Source organism: Osmerus mordax, chromosome 19 (assembly GCF_038355195.1).
Source record: "Osmerus mordax isolate fOsmMor3 chromosome 19, fOsmMor3.pri, whole genome shotgun sequence".
Lineage (NCBI taxonomy): Eukaryota > Metazoa > Chordata > Actinopteri > Osmeriformes > Osmeridae > Osmerus > Osmerus mordax.
In genome coordinates this window covers 6,596,334-6,620,024 of record NC_090068.1, presented here as the reverse complement: position 1 = coordinate 6,620,024, position 23,691 = coordinate 6,596,334, and the positions used below count along the sequence as shown (strand labels likewise).

Here is a 23,691-nt window from a genome sequence, read left to right as displayed (position 1 = left end):
CTAACCAGGCTACAGCACAGCTACCTGACTCTAACCAGGCAACAGTAGAGCTACCTGACTCTAACCAGGCTACAGTAGAGCTACCTGACTCTAACCAGGCTACAGTAGAGCTACCTGACTCTAACCAGGCTACAGTAGAGCTACCTGACTCTAACCAGGCTACAGTAGAGCTACCTGACTCTAACCAGGCTACAGCACAGCTACCTGACTCTAACCAGGCAACAGTAGAGCTACCTGACTCTAACCAGGCTACAGTAGAGCTACCTGACTCTAACCAGGCTACAGTAGAGCTACCTGACTCTAACCAGGCTACAGTAGAGCTGCCTGACTCTAACCAGGCTACAGTAGAGCTACCTGACTCTAACCAGGCTACAGTAGAGCTACCTGACTCTAACCAGGCTACAGCACAGCTACCTGACTCTAACCAGGCAACAGTTTAGCTACCTGACTCTAACCAGGCTACAGTGGAGCTACCTGACTCTAACCAGGCTACAGCACAGCTACCTGACTCTAACCAGGCAACAGTAGAGCTACCTGACTCTAACCAGGCTACAGTAGAGCTACCTGACTCTAACCAGGCTACAGTAGAGCTACCTGACTCTAACCAGGCTACAGTAGAGCTACCTGACTCTAACCAGGCTCCAGCAGAGCTGCCTGTGTGAAAGAGCATCCTGGTATCCCCTGGCGACCATGCTCACCTGGATTCCTCCTTTTCATCTTTCTCCTCCTCGTCCTTCTTCTCCTCGTCCTCCTTCTTCTCGGACTTCTCCAACTTCTCCTCCTCAGTCTTGTCGTCGGCCTTGTCTTCTTGCGAGGGACGTGTGATCTGCTGGGAAACACAAAAGTGGCGTCTTCAAGCATCGGTGCAAAACAAGAAGAGGACGGGTCTGGTAACATTTCGAATGCTCTGGAGGTGGATATTCACACCTTTCCTGTCAAGAAGTCCAAATCTCTTTGCGAGAATTTGTCTGTTAAACCTCAGACTGAATAGCGGCCAAACTCGCGACTGTCGCGTTTCAAAGTCAGCACGTATTTTTTGACTCCTCTTCAGTGAAGCCCAAAGCTAAATCAGTTCTATGTGACCTACTTCCCTTTTAAGGCTACAGTGGAACTATGGAAACAACCATACCAGCGAGGACCTGTATGAAACCTACTGAATGAATACCCCCAGACCCGCTTATCAGACCATACATCTACGCATCTCCACTCTCCATCAATTACCAGCCCTGGGATCTCATCACGTCCAGGCCTAAAGCTGGACTTCCTAATGCTCACAAATCAAGCAGCCATCTTGAATGCCAGCCTGATTCCCCACTGACCTCGGAATGAGCTGGAAGCACACTGGGCAAGGGGTGGACGCGAGTGAGGGGGCACGGGTAATTATTGCGTCTGGAAACGACAGCAAGCTGTTCCGCTATAGGCGAAGGGAGAGAATGTAATAGTCTGTTGATGAGTTGCCCTCAGGTCAACCCCTCTATGATGCAGCTCAATTTCCTCCCAGATAACCAGATACGAGTGGAAAGGTTTAACAGGCACAGCCTTCCAGCCTGCCTACATTAGATTAGGACTGTGCTGTCTTTGGACGCTCTTTCGCATGGATGGGACGGATGTATACGAGTTCATGACACACACACACACACACACACACACACACAGAGTACAACAACACTGCTCTATGACATGAAGCAGTGTAGATGACCCCCATATTCCGGTCGATGAGCAAACGAATGTTAAGTGAAAGGTAAGTGCCTTTATGGGCTAGCCGCTAGCGTCTGGTTCCTGAACTGTGTTCACCCCAATAGAATAGAATATCTTTATTGTCACTGTACAACGACGGGGCTAGTTTGTGCGATAGACTAATGCGGGAGAGTGGGGGGGGGGTAGTTTGTGCGATAAACTAATGCGTTCTGCAGAGAAGGGAGACTGGCGTCGGTCACGGTTTGGAATGGAAGGGAGGAAACAGGACAGAGTAACACGGCGGATGTCGCTATAAAAAATAAAAGATGTTGGGGTTTTTTTTACGGCGTAGTCAAGGCGGCAGGCGAGCGTTGCTTGGGCAGCCGCCTTAACTGAAAAGTGCTGGGGGAAACCCTGGAGAGGGGGGCCGATGATCTTCAGGGCTGACGTGGTGACCTTCTGGAGCGCTTACCTGTCCTGCACTGTGCAGCCGGCAAACCAAGCACAGGCACAGTAGGGTACAATCATGCCAGTGGGAGAGGCCCTGGAGATAAAGAACACTACATTGGGATGCTGTTACTTCACAAATATGAAGGCTTATCATCTAGTCCCGTGGCTGTGCGCGCGCGTACACTTTTAGAGCCCGTCCGTTCTATAACTTTGGAGGCCTTCAAAAGGGGGGAAAAAAAATCATGGGGACTCGACAGATGTATCCATTCGGCCTACTTGCAGCTGGTAACACACATACGCTGTTCACGCGGCCGGACGAATGACGCGGCAGTAACGGATAGCCATGAAACGACGTAACCCCGGTGAAGGACGGAACGCGAGTCCGGCCCGGCGGCTGAGGACAGAGCGACATTCTTTATCATCGCGGCTGCTGGCGAGCGCCACCACAGAATCCCCTCCTCCTCGCCTGTTCCACGAAAGTGCTGCGCTGGAACAAGTCTGGCGATGCCAAGCCAAACAGCCCATGCTGGTAGCAGATGGGGCCAAGGAATGTACTAAACTCAATGGCGAGGCAGGAAAAGGAACAGAGCAAAGAGAGGAGGGGGTGAGGCGGGGGGACAGAATGAGATAACCAAACAAAATAGAAGCGGGGGGGGGGGGGGTGTCAAGGGTGGGCTGTCTTGACAGGGGGAAAAGGCTACACACAGCACAGTGACTGTGCACAAAAAGAGAAGCTGTCAACCAATCAGCTGGTCTCGGCCAGGCCCAGCGCCCGCCCCCTCACATCGGGGCTAGGGTGTGTCTGCCAGTCTGCTCCAGGAGATACCGGGCGCAGAGAGGGGGTCTTCCTGCCAGCGCGTGCCCCATAGACTACAGCCTGCACGCAGCTGTTCTGCCAACAGTCAACGGGGCACTGTGGTTCTGCGGTCCGGCCGTGTTTTTGGACGGAACATTTTTTTCCCCCTGAACGGCTCTGAATATTCCGAGTGTTAATTCCTAACCAAACCCCCCCTCTCTCCACCCCACCTCCTCTTTTGCTGATTCACCGGACCTGTTTGGGTTCGGAAATGACCGAGCCACGGGCCAATGTTCCCCTCTCCGACCACAGGCAGGGCGCCAGAGCAGGAATCTCTCTGGCCCCTTAGCAACTCCACGGAGCAGAAAAGAGCGACAAATAAAGCCTGGGATAACGAAAAACAGACCCACTGGCTATTGTTTGTGTACCAGTAACTTACCTACGCCCAATTTCGGTGTGTCCTGACCTTTTCATGATCCTATGATCCAATTACCAAATAACAGACTATTCAAAAGTTCAAGTTAGTTCATTGGAACTGGCATTCAGAAAGCACGAACCTTGTTAAAATGCCTCAGCACTAAGGTTCCTCCCCCCTTCGAGCCACGTAGAGAGGCAGTCCGGTCAGGAGTCATTAACAGTGGCTCAGCCACTCTCTCACTGTCATTATCCAGTTAACTGTGCCAGTAGCAGCTAGGCACCTGGTCACGGAGGCTTTGAGGACACAACTTTCTTGGCCCGGTTTTCCAAGGATAATGAGATCGGCTTGATGACTTTAACTGCCTAGCGATTAAGGGGGTGGGGAGGGGGAAATGCACCGGGGAAACCGGTTCCTTTTACGTGTTGCAAAGGATTTTAAAATAAAAACTGTGGAGCATTCCTTCAGACAAGGCCTGCGATTGAACAACAATCAAGTTCTCCGAGTCTGATTTGAGGAAAAGTATAAAACAAACAAAAGGTATTACCAGGTACACCTCCATGTAGGGATGGGGATATTTAATTTGTATCGATACAATTTTCGAGACTGCTTAACGATCCGAGTCTTTATCGATACCACTATCAATACTTTTCTGGGGTGACCTCGAGATAACCACCATCTAAATGAATGAATTTGGCAAATGTTAAACATATAGCAGCACCCACACAACCCACGCCACACTTTATGTAAACAAGATTACTGAACAACATTTATAACAATAACTTAAGTAAAACAGATGTCAAATAGAACAAGGGGAACGTGTTGCTCTCAGGAGGAGGCTGGATAAAAGGAGCACATATTTGCCCAATGGATCCTGGCTCTGGCTAAATCTACAATTGTCCACTACAGATGTACTATCCACAACCTGGATGAGTAAATCGTATAAATGACTGTGATTGGTTGGTTGACAAAAAGTGACATTGACAAGCCGTCATTGTTCAAGACTTTATGAAAAGTTTAACACGTTTCAACAAAAGGCACCTGATCTAGCTTAATGGCCAGCTAACCAAACCCAAACCTTCCTTATCTCATCCCTATTTTGTTCCATCTCTGTTATTGTTTAACAAGATGCTTAAGCAGCCCACAGAGCCATACTCCCGGTGACTATGTTTTGAATGATCAGCAGCGGGGCGTGGGTGGCTAGTCTTTACTCACACACTGACACACACTGGGGAAAAAAAAGGGGGAGGGGGGGGGAGGGGTTGCTACCAAATCTCACGCCAGGGTTTTTGGAAAAGTTGGCAGCCCTGCGTTGAGGTGCTTATTCATTGCAGTAGTGTCCCTCCCCCCCCCCCCCCCCCCCCCCACCCCTTACAAGAAATGATCTTCAAACATATATTGCGCGTCGCTTCGTCCTTATCTTTGGCTTTATTAAGATGTAGCCAAGCCTTTGACCGCCTAGTACCGTCAGCCATCGTAGCTAGCAACAAAATAATAAATAAAGCGAAGTAGGGCGTGAGCCAATTAAATTCTTCTTCTTTTAGTTTAAAGGCGGTTGGCAGGCCATTCAATTGAATTTAGTCGTTTTATTAGACAATCGATGTACGTTTGTGCACCAGTGATTTGATTTAAATGACATAACTTCTCTCTCGAGACATAAGTGACATTATATTAGCCTACCTAGTCTCGAGGAGCGAGCTTATTGATAGCGGTATCGAGGAGCGAGCTTATTGATAGCGGTATCGATAAGCTCGGATCCTTATTGATCTTCGGGTTTTGAGAAATTTGGAACCGGGTCCTTACAGAACCGGGTATCCATCCCCATCACTACCTCCATGTCCTCCATAGTGAACTCTGCTCTACTGGGAGGTGACCTTTCAGACAGCTGGACACAGACACACACACACTGCAGCCAATGTTTCACTAAGTTGCTGGAATACACATTTTATGAACGCTCAATTTATGGTCCCACCTAGAACAAATAACAGAAGCCTGGATGTTGCGCTGTGTGACGCATGCTATTGATACACATGCACTTCTCTGTTCACGCTACATAAATCAACAAACGCAAAGACGTGGGTGAGAAAGTTGCTTAACTACAGGGTGACAGTGAGGGGTAAAATTAGGGGGGGGGGCTATCAAACACTATATCGAAAAGCAGTGCGATAAAAAACACGTTTTCTGCCAAAAACAACTCTGCGAGACAGCAAAGAAAAATGTGTTGTCCACAACGTCACACTTCTAGTCTGACTCCAGGGAGATCTGGGTGGAGAGCCACTTTGCAGCCTCGCTCACCTCACGCCAAAACACACACTCGGTCTTCCCTGTGCGGAGTCCAACGGGGGGAACGGAAAAAGTGGGGTTCGCGTCCTTCCGACGGCAACATCTGCACGTCGAACGCGATTAAAAGACCACAAAAACGGCGTCCAGTGCAGCCTTGGCTCGAACCCCCAAAAAGCGTCCACGATCGTGACGATAAACACATCGCGTCTAAACTGCCTAAATAAAGGCCATAATTGTCTGCAGATGGACGCATCTGTGCACGAAGAGGCTGCATCCCCCCCGTCGACAAAAAACCGAAGGCTGCGGTCGTGTCAAATATGTGATTGTGCAACGGCACGGGGGGGGGGAAGCAGCGCACGGAGGAAGTTACTGGGAAACAGGCAGCGACTGGACAAGGGGTTGGAGAACGGAGGCGAGGGGGGGGGGGGGGAGCGAAGGGAGAGAGGGCACAAAAGGATAAACAAGAGTGTGAAAGGAAAGAGGGGAGGGGTTCGGCGAGAGAGAGACACACACACCAAGAGAGACAGCAAGCTATAAAAAAAAAAAGAAAAAAAAAAGAGAGTGAGAGATAGAGACAGAGAGAGAGAGAGTGAGAGAGAGAGAGAGAGAGAGAGGGGGAAGAAATGCAGCAGAGTTGCGCAAGTTCCCAAAAGCCCCGCGGACGTACCTGTCGGCTCATTTGTCGCTCGCGAGCGCCTTTCTCCCCGGGAGAAGCCCCTGCTCGGGGGTTAACCTGCGCGAGTGTGGTCCCACCGTGCCTCCATGGCAGCGCCGGCAGTACTGGGGAGCGGCGGGGCTAGCGCTCGTGCTAGCGCAGCAGGAGAGCACCATAGCACAGCTCCTCAGAAGGGGGGCCCTGGCTGAGGCACGGGCGCACATATTCCAGGAAAGCGTGTCATCGGGTCACTTAAGCCGCCTGAGGAATCGCCCATCTCACATGCGCCGCTCTAATCTATGCGGGGTCACTCGAGGTAATCCCCGTCGAGTGCTCCTCTTTGATTGGCACTCGCAGCAGTACAGCCAGTTATTTGGGCCTGTTAGATCGCTGGGACGTACCACTTCGCTCTGACCGAGAGGGGAGATTCATGGGGAGAGAATAAAAAGGAAATGCAAGAGGAGAGGGAAAAAAAAACCTCGCTGTGGACAGCTTATACAAGCTGCCAGGGCTGGCTATCATTTGTCTCTCTCCTCCTCCTCCCCCCCCCTGTTTCTCACTCATTTCAGCTACTTAACATAGCAAAAGTTTGTTTTTGTTCTTTTTCTTTTTGTGTTTCTCGTACTGCATATGCTGCCTGGGGTACAGACGGCACTGTGCCCATTCAGAGTCCACTGATTCAATCCTCTGCATGCACGCATCCAAATAACTCCGTGACCAAGGCCACGTTCGGTGAACTCGTTGGGGCACATTCCGACCATCAGAATGAAAACAGACAAAAGCCGTCGCATTGGAAAACCACCGACTGAACAAACTGCCTGAAGCACGTGGTGCTAGACGGCCAGGGCTGCCAATGCTCTGACAGCATACGGCTTCATTGCAGGGACCAGACTGCTGGGGAATGGACCTGCGCATCCATCCAGTAACCCCCACAGCCGGGCTTGTGATCTGGGCCTCCCAGCTCAGACAGAGGCCCCTCTGTTACAGGAACACAGCGGAGTTGGTCCTGGGGGCCGGGGGGAGGGGGGGGAGTGGGTCATTCGGTCTGTGGAGACTGGAATACAGGCCAGTCATGCACCCTGGTCGTCCGCACCAGTGTGGAGGACAAATCATCCAAATCGTTGAGACTTCTCTAATAAAAGGGGGAGAGACGAATACGAGAGCAAACTCATTCTTGTGTTTGGACACACACACACACACACACACACACACACACACACACACACAGAGAGACACACAGAGACACACACAGAGAGACACACCCACACACAGAGACACACAGACACACACACTCACACACAGACGCGTACAATCTGTGGTAGTTCAGGAGAAGGGAAGTCCACTCCACCCTACAGCAGTAAGTCTTGCATGCCATCAAAGATAAGCTCGAAAAATGAATTAGTGAAAGAGTGACGCACACACCCACGCGTGCGCACGCACACACAGTAGAGGCCCAGGAGTAATAATAATAATAAGAGGAATAAGACAGTGAATTCCCGTATCTCACATGAGCTCATTTCCCCATGCCAGGGTGCTCAATCCTCCACTCTCGTGATCTGACCTGTGTGTCTGGCTGGGCCAGCGAGTCTCCATAGGCAGACACACAGAATGTTCCGGCCCAGCAGCCAGCCAGGGGCTGCATCCAGACAGGAGGAAGCCTGGGGAGGGAGGGGGGGGCATCCTCCTGGGGCACAGGCAGAGGAACAGCCCCCCCTCCCCTCTCCTCCACCACCACCACCAGGATGTCAGATGAAAAGCAGAGGGAAATCCAATCTGGATTGTTCCAAAATGAAGCTGTGTGTGTGTTTGTGGGCCCTCATGTCATCTCCAGATGTCAGAAGTCATCTAAGCCTGTGTACACATAGTGTGACTTGTCGTAATACAAGGATGACAAGCCACATGCTGATGGTAGAACACTATTCTATCAACAGCTGCTCGGTAAGTTTGAACTATAACCCACCCCCCCCACCGGACTAAGATTTGGTCATACTACCGGTCAAATTATGACACGCAAAAAAATAATAATAGAAAAATGAAAACATATGGAGGACTGCAGTAATGCACACACCACACCACCACAGACACACACACACACACACACCACCACCCTTATCTCGGAGAAGGGAGTGCATTACAAGCCTATGTGCTGTGGCTGTCACCCTCCACTCCCCAGACCCCCCCCCCCCTCCTCCCCCCAAGCCTCTGCTCACCTCTGTGAGTGGCTGGAAACGGCTGTGAGCGTGTGCTGCGAGCGTACGCTGTGTCAACACCCGCCCCGGGGTCTGCCGCGCTCATGTAACGCAAGCCCACATTCAGCACGCTGCTCACGTCCAATGGAAAACCCTGGACCACTCGAGTCCAGCCTGCGATCTGCAACAGGGTTAACGCTTGTCGAGTTCTAACACGTGGTCCAGGAGGGCAGTACAATTCCAAAATGGGCGGAAAACAACACCCAACGAAACCCTCCAGGAATTCAAACTTGTCTTGGTCTTGTGATTACGGGTTAACGATATGCAACCGTGCAGCTATAATCACTCACAGAGCTCCCTGCAAAGGGCGCTGTGGCAACAGATTTGTAATAGCTTCTGTCTTAAATCGGGGGTGGGGGGGGGGGGGGGGGGGGGCGCTTCAAAGTGGAGGTAACTCACCCAGTGTGAGACGAGGTGAAACTTTTGTCACTCGGTCTGCGCGGAAGAGGAGTGACTAATAATCCTGCGCGTGACAAGGGCTCGGTCGAGCCGAGCCTCTCAAAACACAAACACGGCTCCAGAGACTGCTGCTACGCATCGACATATTTCACCAGAGGGGAGGAGGAGACTGGACGTTCACACACAGAGAGAGAGAGAAAATGGGAGGGAGGGGGAGAGAGAGAGGGAGGGGGGAGAGAGAGAGAGTGGAGGAAGGGGAGGAGGGAGAGCGGAAGAGGGGGGGAGAGAGAGAGCGGAAGAGGGGGGGAGAGAGAGACGGAGAGACAGAGAGGGAGAGAGAGACGGAGAGAGGAAGAGGGGGGAGAGAGAGACGGAGGGGGGGGGGGGGGAGGGAGCGAGACAGAGAGGAAGAGGGGGGAGGAAGAGAGTGAGTATTTTCTGTTTTTCCCCTCCCTCCGCCTCAGGCCCTGGAGAGCAAGACGGAGCATTCTGACTATGGCGGGCAGATAAAACGGATTCCTCGGAGCGTCTGCAGCTCAGCGGCCGCCCCATAAATCAGCTGACCCCGCTGCCCTCGGATCAAGAGGCACCGCTCCCAAACCTCACACTCCACTCCACAGCACCCCCCCCCCCCCCCCCCCCCCCCGTGGTTCTGCAGCGCCCCGAAAAGCTGAGGAGGAGCTGCTCTGTCCTGGAGAGAGGAGGAGGAGGGAAGAGGAGGATGAGAAGGATATAGAAGAGGAGGAGCAAAAGGAGGAGGAAGAAGAGGAGGAGGGAGACGAGGAAGAGGACAGCACCTGCCAGAAACAGGATTGGACACCAGAGGGCCTCCTGCTGCAAACGTCACTAGGAATTCATAAGGAACACCAAGTCATTTCCATGATGTATCGAAGAGTAAAACAGAGGTCTGCTTATCCCATGGAAAACGATGACCAACATTTTTTTTAAAGCAAAGCAGAAATCCAGCTGCATGTTCTAAATCAAAACTTGACCAGGAACTGCGATTTTGCAAACCGCCATCTCCCTCCGAAACGCAGAACTCCAGCTCACCTGGTTCCTGCCTCTCCGTCTTCCAAAGTTGCGTCTCACCAGGGTCTTGTAATTCTGGTTCTTCTTGGTGAGATAGTAGAACAGGACGCAGTCGGAAACGCACTGCCACAGAGAGAGTTGCAGGGGGAGGGGGGGGACGGACATTAGAGTCAAAACAGAACAGCCCTGTGCCTGTAAACAAACACACCCTCTCGTGCATTTATTGGTGTCGACGTTCCCAGACGGCACGGGGACATGAGCACATAAAAAATGTACAAAACGTAATCAGGAACAGACCAGAGAATGCAGGGGTTGGGGGGGGGGGGGGGGGGGGGGGTATCGGAGGCTACTGCAGAGCGGGAAGGTTCGTCAGCTTACCTTTCTCTCCAGATAGGAAGCGATGAGGCCAAAGTTTTTGGGGTGTTGGACAAACCTGTGAGGAAAAACATCATACAAGGCAGCCATGAGCTGAGCTGCCAACGTGCTTCTGCTGTTCAGTATTTTATTAAATACTCATTAGAAAACATGCCACTTAGTTCCATAGAAAAATGCTTGCAGTCAAAGGCACTATTTTCCGTTCAGTGTAGGCATTTAGTAAATAAATAGTCCAGCATTCCAAGTGTAAGCTACTTGCTTTGTGGCAAGGAAGAGGAATGCCAGAGTCATCAAGATGGCTCATTTGTTTCGAATCATTCCATTATCCACATCACATAGGCCAAATGCAGTCTGTGGGCATTGTGACCTAAAGGATAGCTCTGCAATCTCACTGGCCTCCAGCCATTTCAAGCCTTTGCCCAGCACTGACTCTCAAAACGCGAGTGTATCTGCGCCGTCATACGGTCATTCCATTCATGGAACACGACAGGCCACACGGAAACTTCCGGAAGTAATCGGTAAAAAAATTGTGCGCTCACTTCTCCTTGAAGATCTCCCTCTCGTGCTCGCTCCACACGTTCATGAACTGCCGGGCCTTGTACACCTTCATGGGGTCGTCCATCAGGCCGTTCATGTTGATGAACTTGACCCGCCGCTGCTCCGTGTCGTACATCATGGGCGGGATGACGGACAGCTGCCTCATCTGCTTCTCGTTGTTCTGGAAGGGCGGAGGGGGAGGAGTGAGGCTGGTGCGTGTTCGCCGTCTTAAAGTTGGTTGTGGGGGGGGGGGGGGGGGGGGGGTTGCTGTACGTTCATAATGAAAGACCTACCTCTTGTTCGGAAAGGCCGTCGATTATTTCCGAAATCTCGTGCTCGCTTCTTGCGATGGTTGCGGAAAGGCCGGTTCCTCTCTGGCCGACCCTATAGGTGGAGGAAAACCAAGAAGGAGTCAGTCAAACCGGCAAACCTGCCCTCAACCCATCTCACTTTCTTACATTTGAACTTCAACCTGTGGAGGTTATGTCCATTCTATTGGTCATTCCCTACAATGTGGACTGCGATGCTGCTATGCTAACCTAATGTCCTCCGTCACCTTTATCAGTGTTGCACCCGGAGGACTTCCCTGACATCACCTTGTGCGAGGTCAAAACCATACTCCGTCGACGTATGAACATGTAGGCTTGTCACAGAACAGGCAGATGAGCACTTAGGTAAACATGCCATGTCTCAATGAGAAGAAACCTCACTCCTCAGTCCTACTAGCCGAGCATTCCTGTGACCAACGACACCTCAGCGATGTATGGGTGACGTGTCATGGTGGTTCCCCTCCCCTCAGGGTCTTGTGCTACAAGCTGCACAGCAGGGAAAAGACTAGCTAAACAGAGACGGTCAGAAGCCAGTTTCCGGAGGTATCTGCAGACTAAGCAGGGAACCATGAGGTCAGCCAAATTCGGTTCATTCAACATTCCGGATTTGAGGATTCACCTCCCTCCACTTTTTAAGTGAGCCCTCCTATTTTCTTTGGGGTCAATTTGACCCCATTCAATGTTTAACGTCTGTAAATACATGATGGACATACTTTTTTTTTTTGCTTCAGATTTAATGACTTTTCCTCATTTAATGGGGACAACTCTGTAAACATAAAATTAACCCGCTGATATTTTTTCAATGTCTTGTACACCTTTTGTAACATTGATGTTCCATGGGGTCAATTTGACCCCAGGCTCTTTTAGCTGTATAAAACATTAAAAAATATCAACATTTTAACACACATTTATTTTGGTTGTTTTATTGAGGTCACTATAACATGCTATCACTTTAGAATGTTCAATATAATTTTACATATTCAATATAATATTCAAAAAACCTCCCTCTGTTTTAGGGCTCTAACCTAACATAACCATATCTGTAGTATTGCGTGACATGGGACATCGTTCTCACGAGAACTTTGTTTTTTCCCGTGCTGTGGGGGAGAGGAATATCTCATTCTCATGGTTTACCAAACAAAGGGGAGGAGAAAACATAAAGGTGTGGACAGAAGCTCATCTAAACCATTTCTCTTTGCGCTCTGTGTGCTCTCTCTCGATGTTCTCCATCTCTCTCATTTGAACATGACATCGAAGCAAAGATTTTCTGTCAGAGATTTTGGCACAGTTTTTCGAGAGTGAAAGTGACAGAGGAGAGTGTGTCTGAGACGGATGATAATATTGAGGAGGACCCTGATTATGAGGCATCCTCCTCAGATGAGGACAGAACTCGTGTTACTATCCTAGATAAAAGAAATCGTTTTTTTTTCTTTCCAAATGTTATAAATTACAAAAGAATACTTGTCCATAGTCGTGCAATAGGTATTCTGGATGTATAAGGGGTGGGGTGGTGGGGTGGGATGTCAATTTAAAAGGCTATTTAAGTAGTATCAATTACCTGAGACACAAAAAAAAAAAATATGTTCTGGAGGTTTAAATTGCTGGGGTCAAATTGACCCAGTGGGTACATTTTTTTAAATCAGATTTGAGGGTAACAGGAGGGTTAGTGTTAAAAAGTTAGTGTTCAAAATTTCTATGGCAGGATCTCTAAATCCTGTCTGGCGAGAATCAGGGGGGAAAAAAACTGAAAGCAGGTTCATTTAATTCCAAACGTTCTTGACAGCAATGAATTTTTTAACTGCTACTCAGCAATAACAGGCACTTTTGTTCCGTATTAAACACACAACACACACAAGTCATCTTCAAGTGTGAATAGCAAACAAAAAGAAATCCAGGAAGCATCAATGCATTTTAACAGATGATTTAACAACGATCTTAAAGGTCAAAACACACACGATCCCATGGGAAATGACAGTTTTAAGCCCTCCAAATAAGAAAAAGATATCCAACCCAAAAAGTAACTATTGCTTATAACTTGCTATTGGCTATAAATCGCAGTATATCTAGGAAATGGATCCCAAAGTACAAACGTGCCAGACATGACCTATCATTGGCTTGGTATCCTGCTCCCACTGTTTAGCAACAGTCTGAACAAACATCTCTGACCTGCAAACCCTCGCTCGGCTGTTTCAGAGAAAGCGTGAAGTCTCGGGTGCCTGGAACAGCCGGAGGCTGGACTCTGACTCCCGTGTCCCACACTGCCCTGGGGCAGGAGGAGGGCCAGCCAGCTGATAAGCCAGCTGCAGGGCAGTGACCACGTCCTCCTGCTCACCACAGCCAGACAGGAACGTGAGCCAGAGGTCCTTGACAGTGCGGTTCATCATGGCCCTGATTCCACAGCAGGTCTCTCCCTCCTCTCTCTCCATCCCCCCCCCCCCCTCTCTCTCTCCTCTCTCACTTTCTCCTCACTCTCTCCTATTTCCTCCTCTCTCTCTCTCTCCTCCTTTCACATTCTCTCTCCTATATCCATCTCACTCTCTCCTATCTCCCATTTCTCTCCCCCCCCCCCCCCCCCCTCCCCCCACACCCCCCACCCTCTCCCCCCACCCCCTCACCTCTGGAAGCGCTCCTGCTGCTCCCGCTGCTTGCGGATCTCGGGGAACTGCCTCTCGTAGTACTCGCGCGTGCGCGTCTCCTTGGCCTTGCGGCGGGGGTTGTTCTCCATGCGCTCCACCTTCTTCTCCCACGCCTCCATCAGCTGGTCGTAGCGCTGGCAGATCTTCTGCTCCTGGATGCCGAACACACCGACGGAATGGGTTTGGTTAAGGTTCGGGCCCAAAGTGTCCCCGTCTGACATAAGTCTAAAACACTGGGGGAGGGGGGGGGCTTAAAGACGGCTTAGAGACTTTATGGCGGACGAGGGGTTGAACAAGGACAACTTGAGATCGTTTTTACGACATGGGCACGACTGCGGAGGCGTCGTGCCCATGCGGAGGCGTAAACAGTTAAACGTTGAGAGCCGTGGGGAGATGGAGAGCGTCCCGTCGGGGGAGGACAATAAAGCCTTGTTTCCCCTCTCAACAGGGAGAGCCAAACAGGCCACCTTCCTCTTGGCAGGTGGCCACGCGCACTCGGCCATTGTTCAGTGTCCAAAAAGGTGCGTCTGACCCTGCCTGGGAGCTGCCAGCTAAAGGTTGCACTCCCTGAACCATGCCTCTGCCGTGAAAAAGGAAAAACACTTCCACATGGGGTGATTAGACTATATTTAAACGGCGAGCTTGGCCGATAAGGGAGACCGAGTCGTTTGGCGGCTGTGTCTCCGAGGTCTGCTGCTTTGATGTGAAACGGGGTTCTTCCGCAAGTTTGATCCAACTTAATAGGCTGAATAAGTGCATGATGTGAAACTGTTCCTGCTGGGCCCGGCCGGGGAACTTGTTGACCGTGACATGAATTATTTACCATGTAGAAAGGCCATTTACAGTACAGGCCAACGTTTACAGTGATGTTGTATACTAACTTCATTGAGGAGCTCCACCTCTACCCTGACTAGAGCTGTTGATTAGGAAATTATTACGACACCCTGTTGAAATGACTGATGATCTATAGTCATACATTTATGACCGGCTGTGTGATTGTTTTCATATAGACCTTCTTTTTGGTCGACAGAAGATGTCAGAATGGCTTTTGCTTTTAACACTGGGAATAAGTTGACATGGTTCGACAAAGGAATTTAGATGATCACATGTATGTGCCCGGCTGCATGTTGTTTTCGTTTATAAATAAACAGCAAGTCAGGAATGACTTTGCGGAATAATGAGCAGACATAAAAAGATATCATCTCATTCAAATATGTAATAAAAAAAAAAGGTTCTTTGCAAATGTTTGATGATATAAGCAGCTCTATTGACTGAGCTTTACAGTTATGATAAACTGGAACATTTCCCCCTGGTAAGTTCGGCCTTTCTGAGTGAGAGAACAGCTTGTGTGTGGGGTGTGTGTGCATTCATGACCATGAGACTGTTTGTGTGTGTGTGTGTGTGTGTGTGTGAGTACGAGTGTGTGTCTGCGTGTGTGTGTGTGTGTGTGAGTACGAGTGTGTGTCTGCGTGTGTGTGTGCGCGCAAGCCTTTGTGTCATGTTCAAAGTATCCACCAGATTCTTGGAAGTTTCCTTCCCCTGCATCCCTCCCTCGGTGGGGACACTCACCCTTTGTTTACGAGCGTGGTTCCTCCTCTTGAAGAAGAGAATGAGCTTCTTCCTCATCACTTGATTACTGCAAGGGGAAAATGGCCCAATTATAGAACATGCCAGAGACTTGGATGGAAGTCCGCCACTGGAACAGACTCGATCCAAATACGTGTTCCACCAGTAAACACGCCACCGTCGTCAGCTCGTCAACTGAACGCTGGCGCCCTGAACACTTCCAGGCAACAGACAGTGGGGAATTGTGTATCCAAATGTGGGAATAGAAGCACAGAAAGTCCCTATGCAAAACCAAATATGTGCTGCTGGACCAAAGACAGATTTCAAGGGCGCCAGGTGGATATCTGAGAACTTCCCCGAGCAGGGAACACTCACGACTAGAAAACTGTTGGGAAAAAACCTCCCTTTGGAAACCCTTCCCAGGGAAGGTTGTCCTCGCAGTGGCTGGCTAACTAACTAACTAACTAACCCTAACCCATTGTCACATATGGAGATTGACAGCCAACTTCTACACTGGAACCCAAACATCTAACTTCAACAAAGATCCAGGGGCGCTATGTAGGGTTTTCAGCTGCGGGCAACTGGTTTGAAACAACCTCCACAGCCTGAGGAGAATGAGATTGAAAGATAGCTCTTTATGATCCCTGTCAACAATCGCAACCAAGTTAATCTGCGCAATACAGCAATAATACACACTGTATCCTCCTGCCTCACAGCAGACTCCAATGCCAAGCTAAAGTACCTGAGGTACCTCTCCCACTTTACTGTCCAATAGAAAAAGCAGAGAAGAAGAACAATTCTCATTGGCTCCCCAGTTGCTGAGGCAGTACAGTGAAGCGGTGGAATGCTCACAGTTGGCGTCTGATAAGGAAGCCACACAGAGCCGTTCCGTCACGTTTCCAAGGCGATAAGAGCCGGCCTTCAACCCCCGCTGAGCCCCTCGCTACACATGTGCGAGCCTCCTCGCAAAAAACACGCTATGTCAACGGCGTACGGTTTCCTCAGCATGCGTGTGTGCCAGTAGAGCATGTAAAGGCCTGGTGACTCAGCGGTCATTAGACAGCACTGAAGCCACTTGGCCCAGTCATAGATTCCATCTGGCATCAGAGGTCACGGAATCTCCCTGCCCTAGTCCCCTACTGCTCGGAGCTTTGACGATACGCCGACGCTCGCCATTACGAAAGGTTGCAGAATACATGGTGACTCAGCGCTACTCACGTCTTGATGTTGTCGTGGTATACTTTTGTGTCTGATGGCTGGTTGTAAAGAGGCTAGAAGAAATGGCGGGGGAAGAAGAACAGGTCATGTGACCATTAGCTATCGTACGAGCAATGCTAACATTTCAGTTTGCTTACTGCTGCATTTTCACAAATGAACACGTTAACGTGCACAACTCCGAAACACTTACCAGTTCAACTTTAGGACCGAGACCTTCTAAGACCTTGTGGGCCTCTTCTGCCTTTTTCTGCAAAAGAAGAGAGAAATCGATTCGAAAATCAAAAGGAGCTCCCAGTCACGTGGTCCCCTATGGTAATTCACCACGCAATGACTCTCTGTGGTGGCATGCGTTCCTGGGGTACGGTCCTTTGCCAATGCAGCGGGAGGAAATATGTGCACACATTCATCTGAAGATGCCCCCCCCCCTCATCCACACAAACAATGGTGAGAAAATGTGTAGAGATACAAGACCCCCCCCACACACACACACACAACTCACCCCCCCCCCTCCCTCTTCACACACACACACACATCTTGACCTTATCCATACCGTGCACACAGACACAACAAAAACTGCATCTGTGCATGGTAATATCGCATGGGGGAGATCTATGGAAAACATTGTGGGTCTCAAGTGGGGACCTAGGCTCTCTTTCCCAGGCTCTGAGGATCCCTGGCAAAGACACAGAATTAGAGTCGGGGGGGGGGGGGGGGGGGGGGGGGGGGGGGGTCATAAGGAAGAGTTCCTTCCATAAGCCCCTTCAACCATCGCAGGGAGAACCTCCATCAACTAAATGAAACCAATGCTACACAACCGAGGACGTGCGCACCGGATAATGACCGGGGCTTAAAGGTTCCCCTGCAATGTTTTCAATTTCATTTTTTCGTGATAAGTCTGCTCTCTTATCCGAGTGATACATCCCAAAGCAGAGCAGCAACAGCTGTCTGAGATGGAAATAAACAATTCAGAGCGAAAAAAAAATAACTACAACGTTCCATCGGCAGTCTGGCTGCAACATCTCCCCTGTACCACACCAGTCTGACAACTGTTAGTTCCCTTTCAAAACTCTCCCTTTTCACAAGGCTGTATGCTGTGGCATATGACCGTGGCCACCAGGGAAACGCTTTACGTGGCGCACAGCTTCGCTCTCACAGGCTGAGGAGGTTTTCCTGCTCAAGGGGTTAATGGCTGACGAGGCAGGAAGCCGTGCCCCAGTGCTGTCCTGCCAAAACACAGGCGAAGCAGCGTGAACTACGGTAACCTACACACACACACACACACACTATGCTCCCTTTCTCCACCCACTCTGCTGAAGCAGATACTGATCCCTCTACCCTTTACAGACACACCAGTGAACACACATTACACACACACACACTTCCCTCCAGTATTCAAAACATATCAGGCATGGCGAAAAGGAATTTGAGAAGTCAAACCTGAACACATGCTATGGGAGAGACCGATTACTTCTGTACATGGTCCTATTTTTTACACTTTATGACCTCAAAAGGACTTGTAACCTTGCGTGGTTTCCACAAGCCACTAGAAATTCAAGTGTGCCAGTGAAGAGAAAAAAATATAGAAAATAAGGAACTGGAGTCACTTGTCATAGACACAAAGACAAAAAGGTGTCAGCTAGTCGAGGTATTTTAAGTGCACTGTAGATGAGGAGCTGTGAGTGTGTTGGGGTGTGTGTGTGGGTGTGGGTGTGGTATGGTTGTTCCCCCAGTGCACCGACCCGATTCTCGTCGTAGATGATCTGGACAATGCTGCGGTGCTTGTGCTCCACCGGGGGCGGGGTCACGGGCTTCTCTGGCTCCATGGGCTTCGCAGCTTCCTCCTCCAGTTGTTGCTAAGAGACAAGCCAAAACAACCGGATCAAAAAAAAAAAGAAGAAGAAATTGCACGGGCGTACACAAACACGCCGAGGTACAGGCTACGCACACAGGAACAGACGTGAAAAACGTCCTTTCAACTATTTCTACATCGATAAAGGGGAATTGAGGATTCGGCAACGTTCGATAGATTAGATCTGATGTGGCTTTTTCTACAGACAGCTGTGTTGATCTGATGTCTGTTAGGATATCCAGAGGGCCAGAATGGGATTGTAAAGTACTCTGCCTGCTTGGGCTTGTTTTGTGTTTTTTTTTTTTTTTTTTTTTTTTATCCAAAGAATGTCCTGATACAAAAATTGTTTTTAAAACAAACAAAAAAATCCTAGTTTCTGCCACTGAGATTATGCTGCTGAAAAACAGTTGGACCGCTGTTGCCAAGTTCCACCCCAAAAAGGTTACGTGAACCACCAGGTTACAGGGGCGCAATCAGGAGCTCCTGGGACACCTTGATTAAACCAAATTAATCAATTCCCACGGGATGGGGGGGGGGGCCTCCAGGAAAACAACACAGAACAAAGACTCATTCCCAGACTTCCAGCCAAGCCCTTTTTAGATTCCTGCTTAATGACTCAAATTCCTAAAAGATGGTAAGTGAACACAACCAGAAGAATGCTCAAACAATACGTCACTGTTCCCCACTCAGGAACAGAAAGAGAGCTTGATATAGACAATAAGCCTATGGAATAGGATAATCACCTTCTGGGGAAACGGAAGGAGAAGACACAGGTGAACACGTTAGCTGGCCTGCACGTTATATAACTACTGAATCAGACTATTGCCTTTTTCTTTTTTTTTGTACAGCTATAAGATGATGTTAACTGGATATGTAGGAAAGAGCTTCATTCGTCGACAATGCAACAGTAGGGGGAACAACAGTCCAGTCCAAACATAGATCTGTCCTGTAGGTTGAGTATACTGCCTTGGCGTTCTGGACCGGGCCACACACCTGCTTCTTCTTCAGCTTGAAGATCTGCTGCTCCACTTTGGCGATCTCTCTGTCGACTCGGTCCATGCTCTGGATGAGCTCCTCCTTGGACAGCTTGGAGGGTGAAGCGTCCTGCTCCTCCCCCAGGTGATGTGGCCCTCCCGGGGAGGAAGAGTCGGCCTTCACGCTGTACTGGCTCTCCTGGAACACACACACACATATACACCAGGCCGTCAGCCAAAGGCTTTGGCATACCTTGTGCAGGTCTAACACTGCTTGTGTTCATCCACTGCCGGATGGAGGTGCCCGGTGCCCACCTTCTTGGCCTCCATGTTGGACCTCAGGCTGTCCTGGAGAGTGTGCGAGTGCGGAAGGGAGATTCCCCCGGAGCCCTGCGTGGCGCGGGCAAAGTGGGCCTCGGAGACCGTCTCCATGCGGGGACGTTTGGTCTCCATGGCCTCGTGTTCTGGCTGGCCGGCGGAGCTCTGGAACTGCTGGTCGTAGCCATGACGTCGCTCCGGAGGCCTGGGGGGGGGGGGGGGGTGGGAGAGGACAAGCCCGCCAGCTGGTCGGTTACAACGCCACAGTCGAGGACAAGGGCCGAACCCAGAAGGGAAAAAGCAGTTTTGCCTTCTACATCAGAGTTTTGTAGCAGGAGTTAGCGTTAGCATGCTGAGTCGCCTTTACCTCTCGGTCCCAGGGTGGAACTCAGAGAGCAGGGAGGGTCTCCTCCTGCCCTGCTGGGTATCCTGGAGGTGAGCCCGGTAGTCTTGGACGGTGAACTCCTAAAGGGAACACAAAACCAATCAGGGAGGCCGGGTCAAACAAAACAAGACCACAAAGCAAACGAGAAGGTTAGGGGTCCGGAGCCAATCAGAGACGATGGCAGAAGTTGAGAGGGTATAACCGAAAGGGGCAGCCACTTTAAACACATGGTAAGTCCAAAAACAACCACGTCATGCTTCTAGTCTATCAAAAGGACCCAGGATGTCTCCTTTTAGTGGGGGGGATGGGGACGTAGTAGCCTGGGTCAATACTCCTATCTTATTGTGACCACATTCAAAAAAACATCCCTAATGAGAGCTCTTAGCAAACAGGCTTGAAATCATATCAGTACACTGTGACCTGCAAACAACCCTGAGCCACTCAATACAGTTAGAGGAAACCTTCCCAAATCCTGTCCACAACGGCACTGCGGACTGGTTTCTGTGTAAGTAGCCTTCTTAGAATTGTGTTATCACATCGAACTAGTACAAACATGACCGGAACACAACTATCAAGCCAGTTGAGTTGGACTGTGCGCTGTGGAATATTAATTTCGCCAACGAAAAAGCATCTCTGAAGAGAAAAAATGAAACAGGATACATTTGATATTTCTGCATCCGTGAGAACAGCAACATTTGCTTTTAGCTACATTTAGGTGACTCTGACAGGCCAATACCCAACACTGCCATCCAATCTCAGCCCCGGGCAGAGCACCGACGCATCCCATTCAAAGGCGATCATCAAGTTTCCTCGAAACATTCAACCCGGAGTGAACAAGATACAATAAATGAACAGCTGGGTTCTGGAAGCCCGACTCAGAGGCATGCACAGCGGCAGGAGCGACGCTGATTTACAGCGTGGTAGCCCGACGATCCTGTTATCTGACATGGAGCAAGGGGATGAAGACAAACCCCATTCTAATCTGGTCTGGGCAAACTCACATTAGAACCCGAGATGTTTTAACATGACAGATAACCAGAAAAACGCAAACGCACTCCGTAACCTTTTTAGCTCTGTTGCCTTTCACACACACACCCCCCCCACCCACCCACCCCCCCCCACCCCCGCTTTCTGGATTGTTTATGTCCACAAACATGCTACTGAAGTTGATTTTCTAAACAACGTTTCCTCTGCCTGGGATGCCATCTGCCATCAAGTCTGGTATAAATACCCACATCTCAGCATCCCTATGCTCTGGCAATGTGGTATCAATACAACAGTCCTGCAGGTACAACACATAAGCGACAGTCTGTCACTGGATTGCCGTTGAACCACATGTAAAGTACCCCTATGTCTGCTGATGGCAAGTGTACGATCAGTCGAGATCCTTCTCAAAAACAAATCATTGTGTCAAAGCAGAAATTGCACTTAAACCTGCATACGCTGATAACGTATGTATCTGCATGTCAAATTCAGCCAACCAATGCATGAGTATAACTTCAGGCCGTGTTCAAAGGCAGGAGATTGAAAGCAGTCAGCGATAAAGGCGGGTAGTAAAATACCGTCCCTGTCGAAGACCTCCTGATACAGATTCCTGCTGACGGCTGGAAAGCCTCACCTGCTGATGGCGTGAGGGGCTGAAGGTGTACTGGACAGAGTGCGGTGGGTAACGGCTCTGCTCGCTGCTGAAGCTCCCCTGGCTCTGGGGGTAGCCCGAGCTACTGGACATCCTGGCTGCGGCCGGGGGCTGGGCCGGCGTGGCTCCTGCTGCTGCTGCTGAGATCAGGGGTTCAGCTGGGGCATGACTGGAGAGCCAAACCACCTGGGCAGGGACAGACAGAGAAGTCTATGTAACTGTTGGTAACTTCGATGACATGATACCCATCTGAGTTGCATTCATCCACACCAGCATGAGAGGATTGTGCGGCCCCATACCAGTATTACAAGATCTGTCAGGGCCGTGAATTAAGCGGTCACTAATGGATTAGGATGTCTTAATGGAGGTCGGGATTACTTTCTCTTCGGGGTTTAACCGGGCCACATAAATTAGATAAAAAGCGTCTGCTAAATGACTAAATGTATTGTTATCCGTTTTAAGTTCGTTCAATTTAGCGTTGTTGTTAATAACCTTTGCAATTTGGTCTAAGCCTATAGACGAATATGCAACTTTAAGCAAAAAAGTAATTGAGTCCAAGCGGCGGGAAGTAGTTCTGTAAATTGAGAAACTTTAAAGGGGGAGGTAGACTTTCATGTATCCAAGGATTCTTCACAAACCTTAACTTTGATATGACCATAACCTTAGTGGGGCAGAAGCATATTCATCGAAACATTGCGAGGTATTAAACTGAGCACAGATCCTCAAATGGTAATTTACATATTAGCGCTGTGGCTAAATGAGGTTACAAGGAAGTGTAGTTTAAGCTAAATAGGAAGTTATACTGGTCCATGAAGTACAATATAATAACGGCAGACAGATAATACATTCTTCATCCTTCAGTTAGGCTAAACCGCAGACTTGCTGCTACTAGAAGATATAACGACTTAGCTTTCGAATGAACTGCATGGTGTAAAAACAATGTCAATGACAAATCCGGATGTTATTAATGTATTATGATCTAGCTCGTATCTACTAGCGCATATTGCTAGCTAGATAATCGTCGTGCGATACTCGACAACACACACACCAGTTTAACAATACGTCCAACATATGACTACACTGAACGGTGCTTTGATGGTTGCGGATTACTGTTTTTCTATAAGTTAATAGCTTGCTACTTTCCATTTCCAGTACCTTGCATGCCTGTTTGTTGCAGTAGCCAAGTGTCTGTGTGTAGCAGCAAGCTAATAATGTTAGCTTAGCTAACAAAACACAGGGTAATTTCTTCCTCGATTTAATCTGGCATTTGATCCCATTTTCAGAGAACCCATTTATTTTTTCATGAACATATGCCAAAGCTGTTTACTTGCTTGCAGCAAAAAATGTCGCGAAACGTTTAGCTAGGTTGCTGGCTACAATATTTTCACCTTAGAATTCTCAACCACGTCGCCATCTTGCAAAGGCGATTTTCAGCCTCGACTGTCTGTACGCACAATACCATTATTATTTTCAAAACGTATAACTTTTTAGCACGTCCAAATAAAAAATAACTCACCTCATTTTCTAAAAACACTCTATTTAAGGCAAAACGTATTCTTAACTAATAGATATATCTATTGTATCTAGATGATTGTAAATCCTCGAGTGACGGACTGTAGACTAGTGTTGCAGACAGAGGGCTGCACCACATTTGTCGGTCGAGGTCCGAGCAGGACAATGCATATTTTCCTACATGGAAATATAAATCCCCATTAGCATTATTGTATTATATTGTACTACTTGGTGTGTATTTTACTTAGGTATTCAAACAAGGTTCATTTTATCATGTTCCAAACAAGATGAACAATGTTAGTATAAGTATTTATTATTTTACACCAAGAAGGATAACGTAGTGTGACACTAAAAGATTCCGAAATTATAAATAAAGGTTCCTACTTGTCAATGCCATTTGAAA

The 23,691-nt window shown here is 49.2% G+C and overlaps 1 protein-coding gene across 1 annotated transcript in view; it reads right to left on the bottom strand.

Moving 5' to 3' along the window:
• ncor1 (nuclear receptor corepressor 1) overlaps nt 1-23,417 on the bottom strand; it is a 40,834-nt gene extending 17,417 nt beyond the window's left edge. The window contains 15 exon segments of the mRNA XM_067257692.1: nt 699-829; nt 9,975-10,076; nt 10,332-10,386; nt 10,868-11,046; nt 11,159-11,249; nt 13,810-13,982; nt 15,400-15,466; nt 16,615-16,667; nt 16,805-16,861; nt 18,354-18,467; nt 19,457-19,636; nt 19,753-19,960; nt 20,123-20,220; nt 21,759-21,962; nt 23,293-23,417. Coding sequence (XP_067113793.1) covers nt 699-829; nt 9,975-10,076; nt 10,332-10,386; nt 10,868-11,046; nt 11,159-11,249; nt 13,810-13,982; nt 15,400-15,466; nt 16,615-16,667; nt 16,805-16,861; nt 18,354-18,467; nt 19,457-19,636; nt 19,753-19,960; nt 20,123-20,220; nt 21,759-21,869 — 1,619 coding nt within the window. The 5' untranslated portion in view covers nt 21,870-21,962; nt 23,293-23,417.
• Between the last annotated feature and the right edge of the window lie 274 nt (nt 23,418-23,691).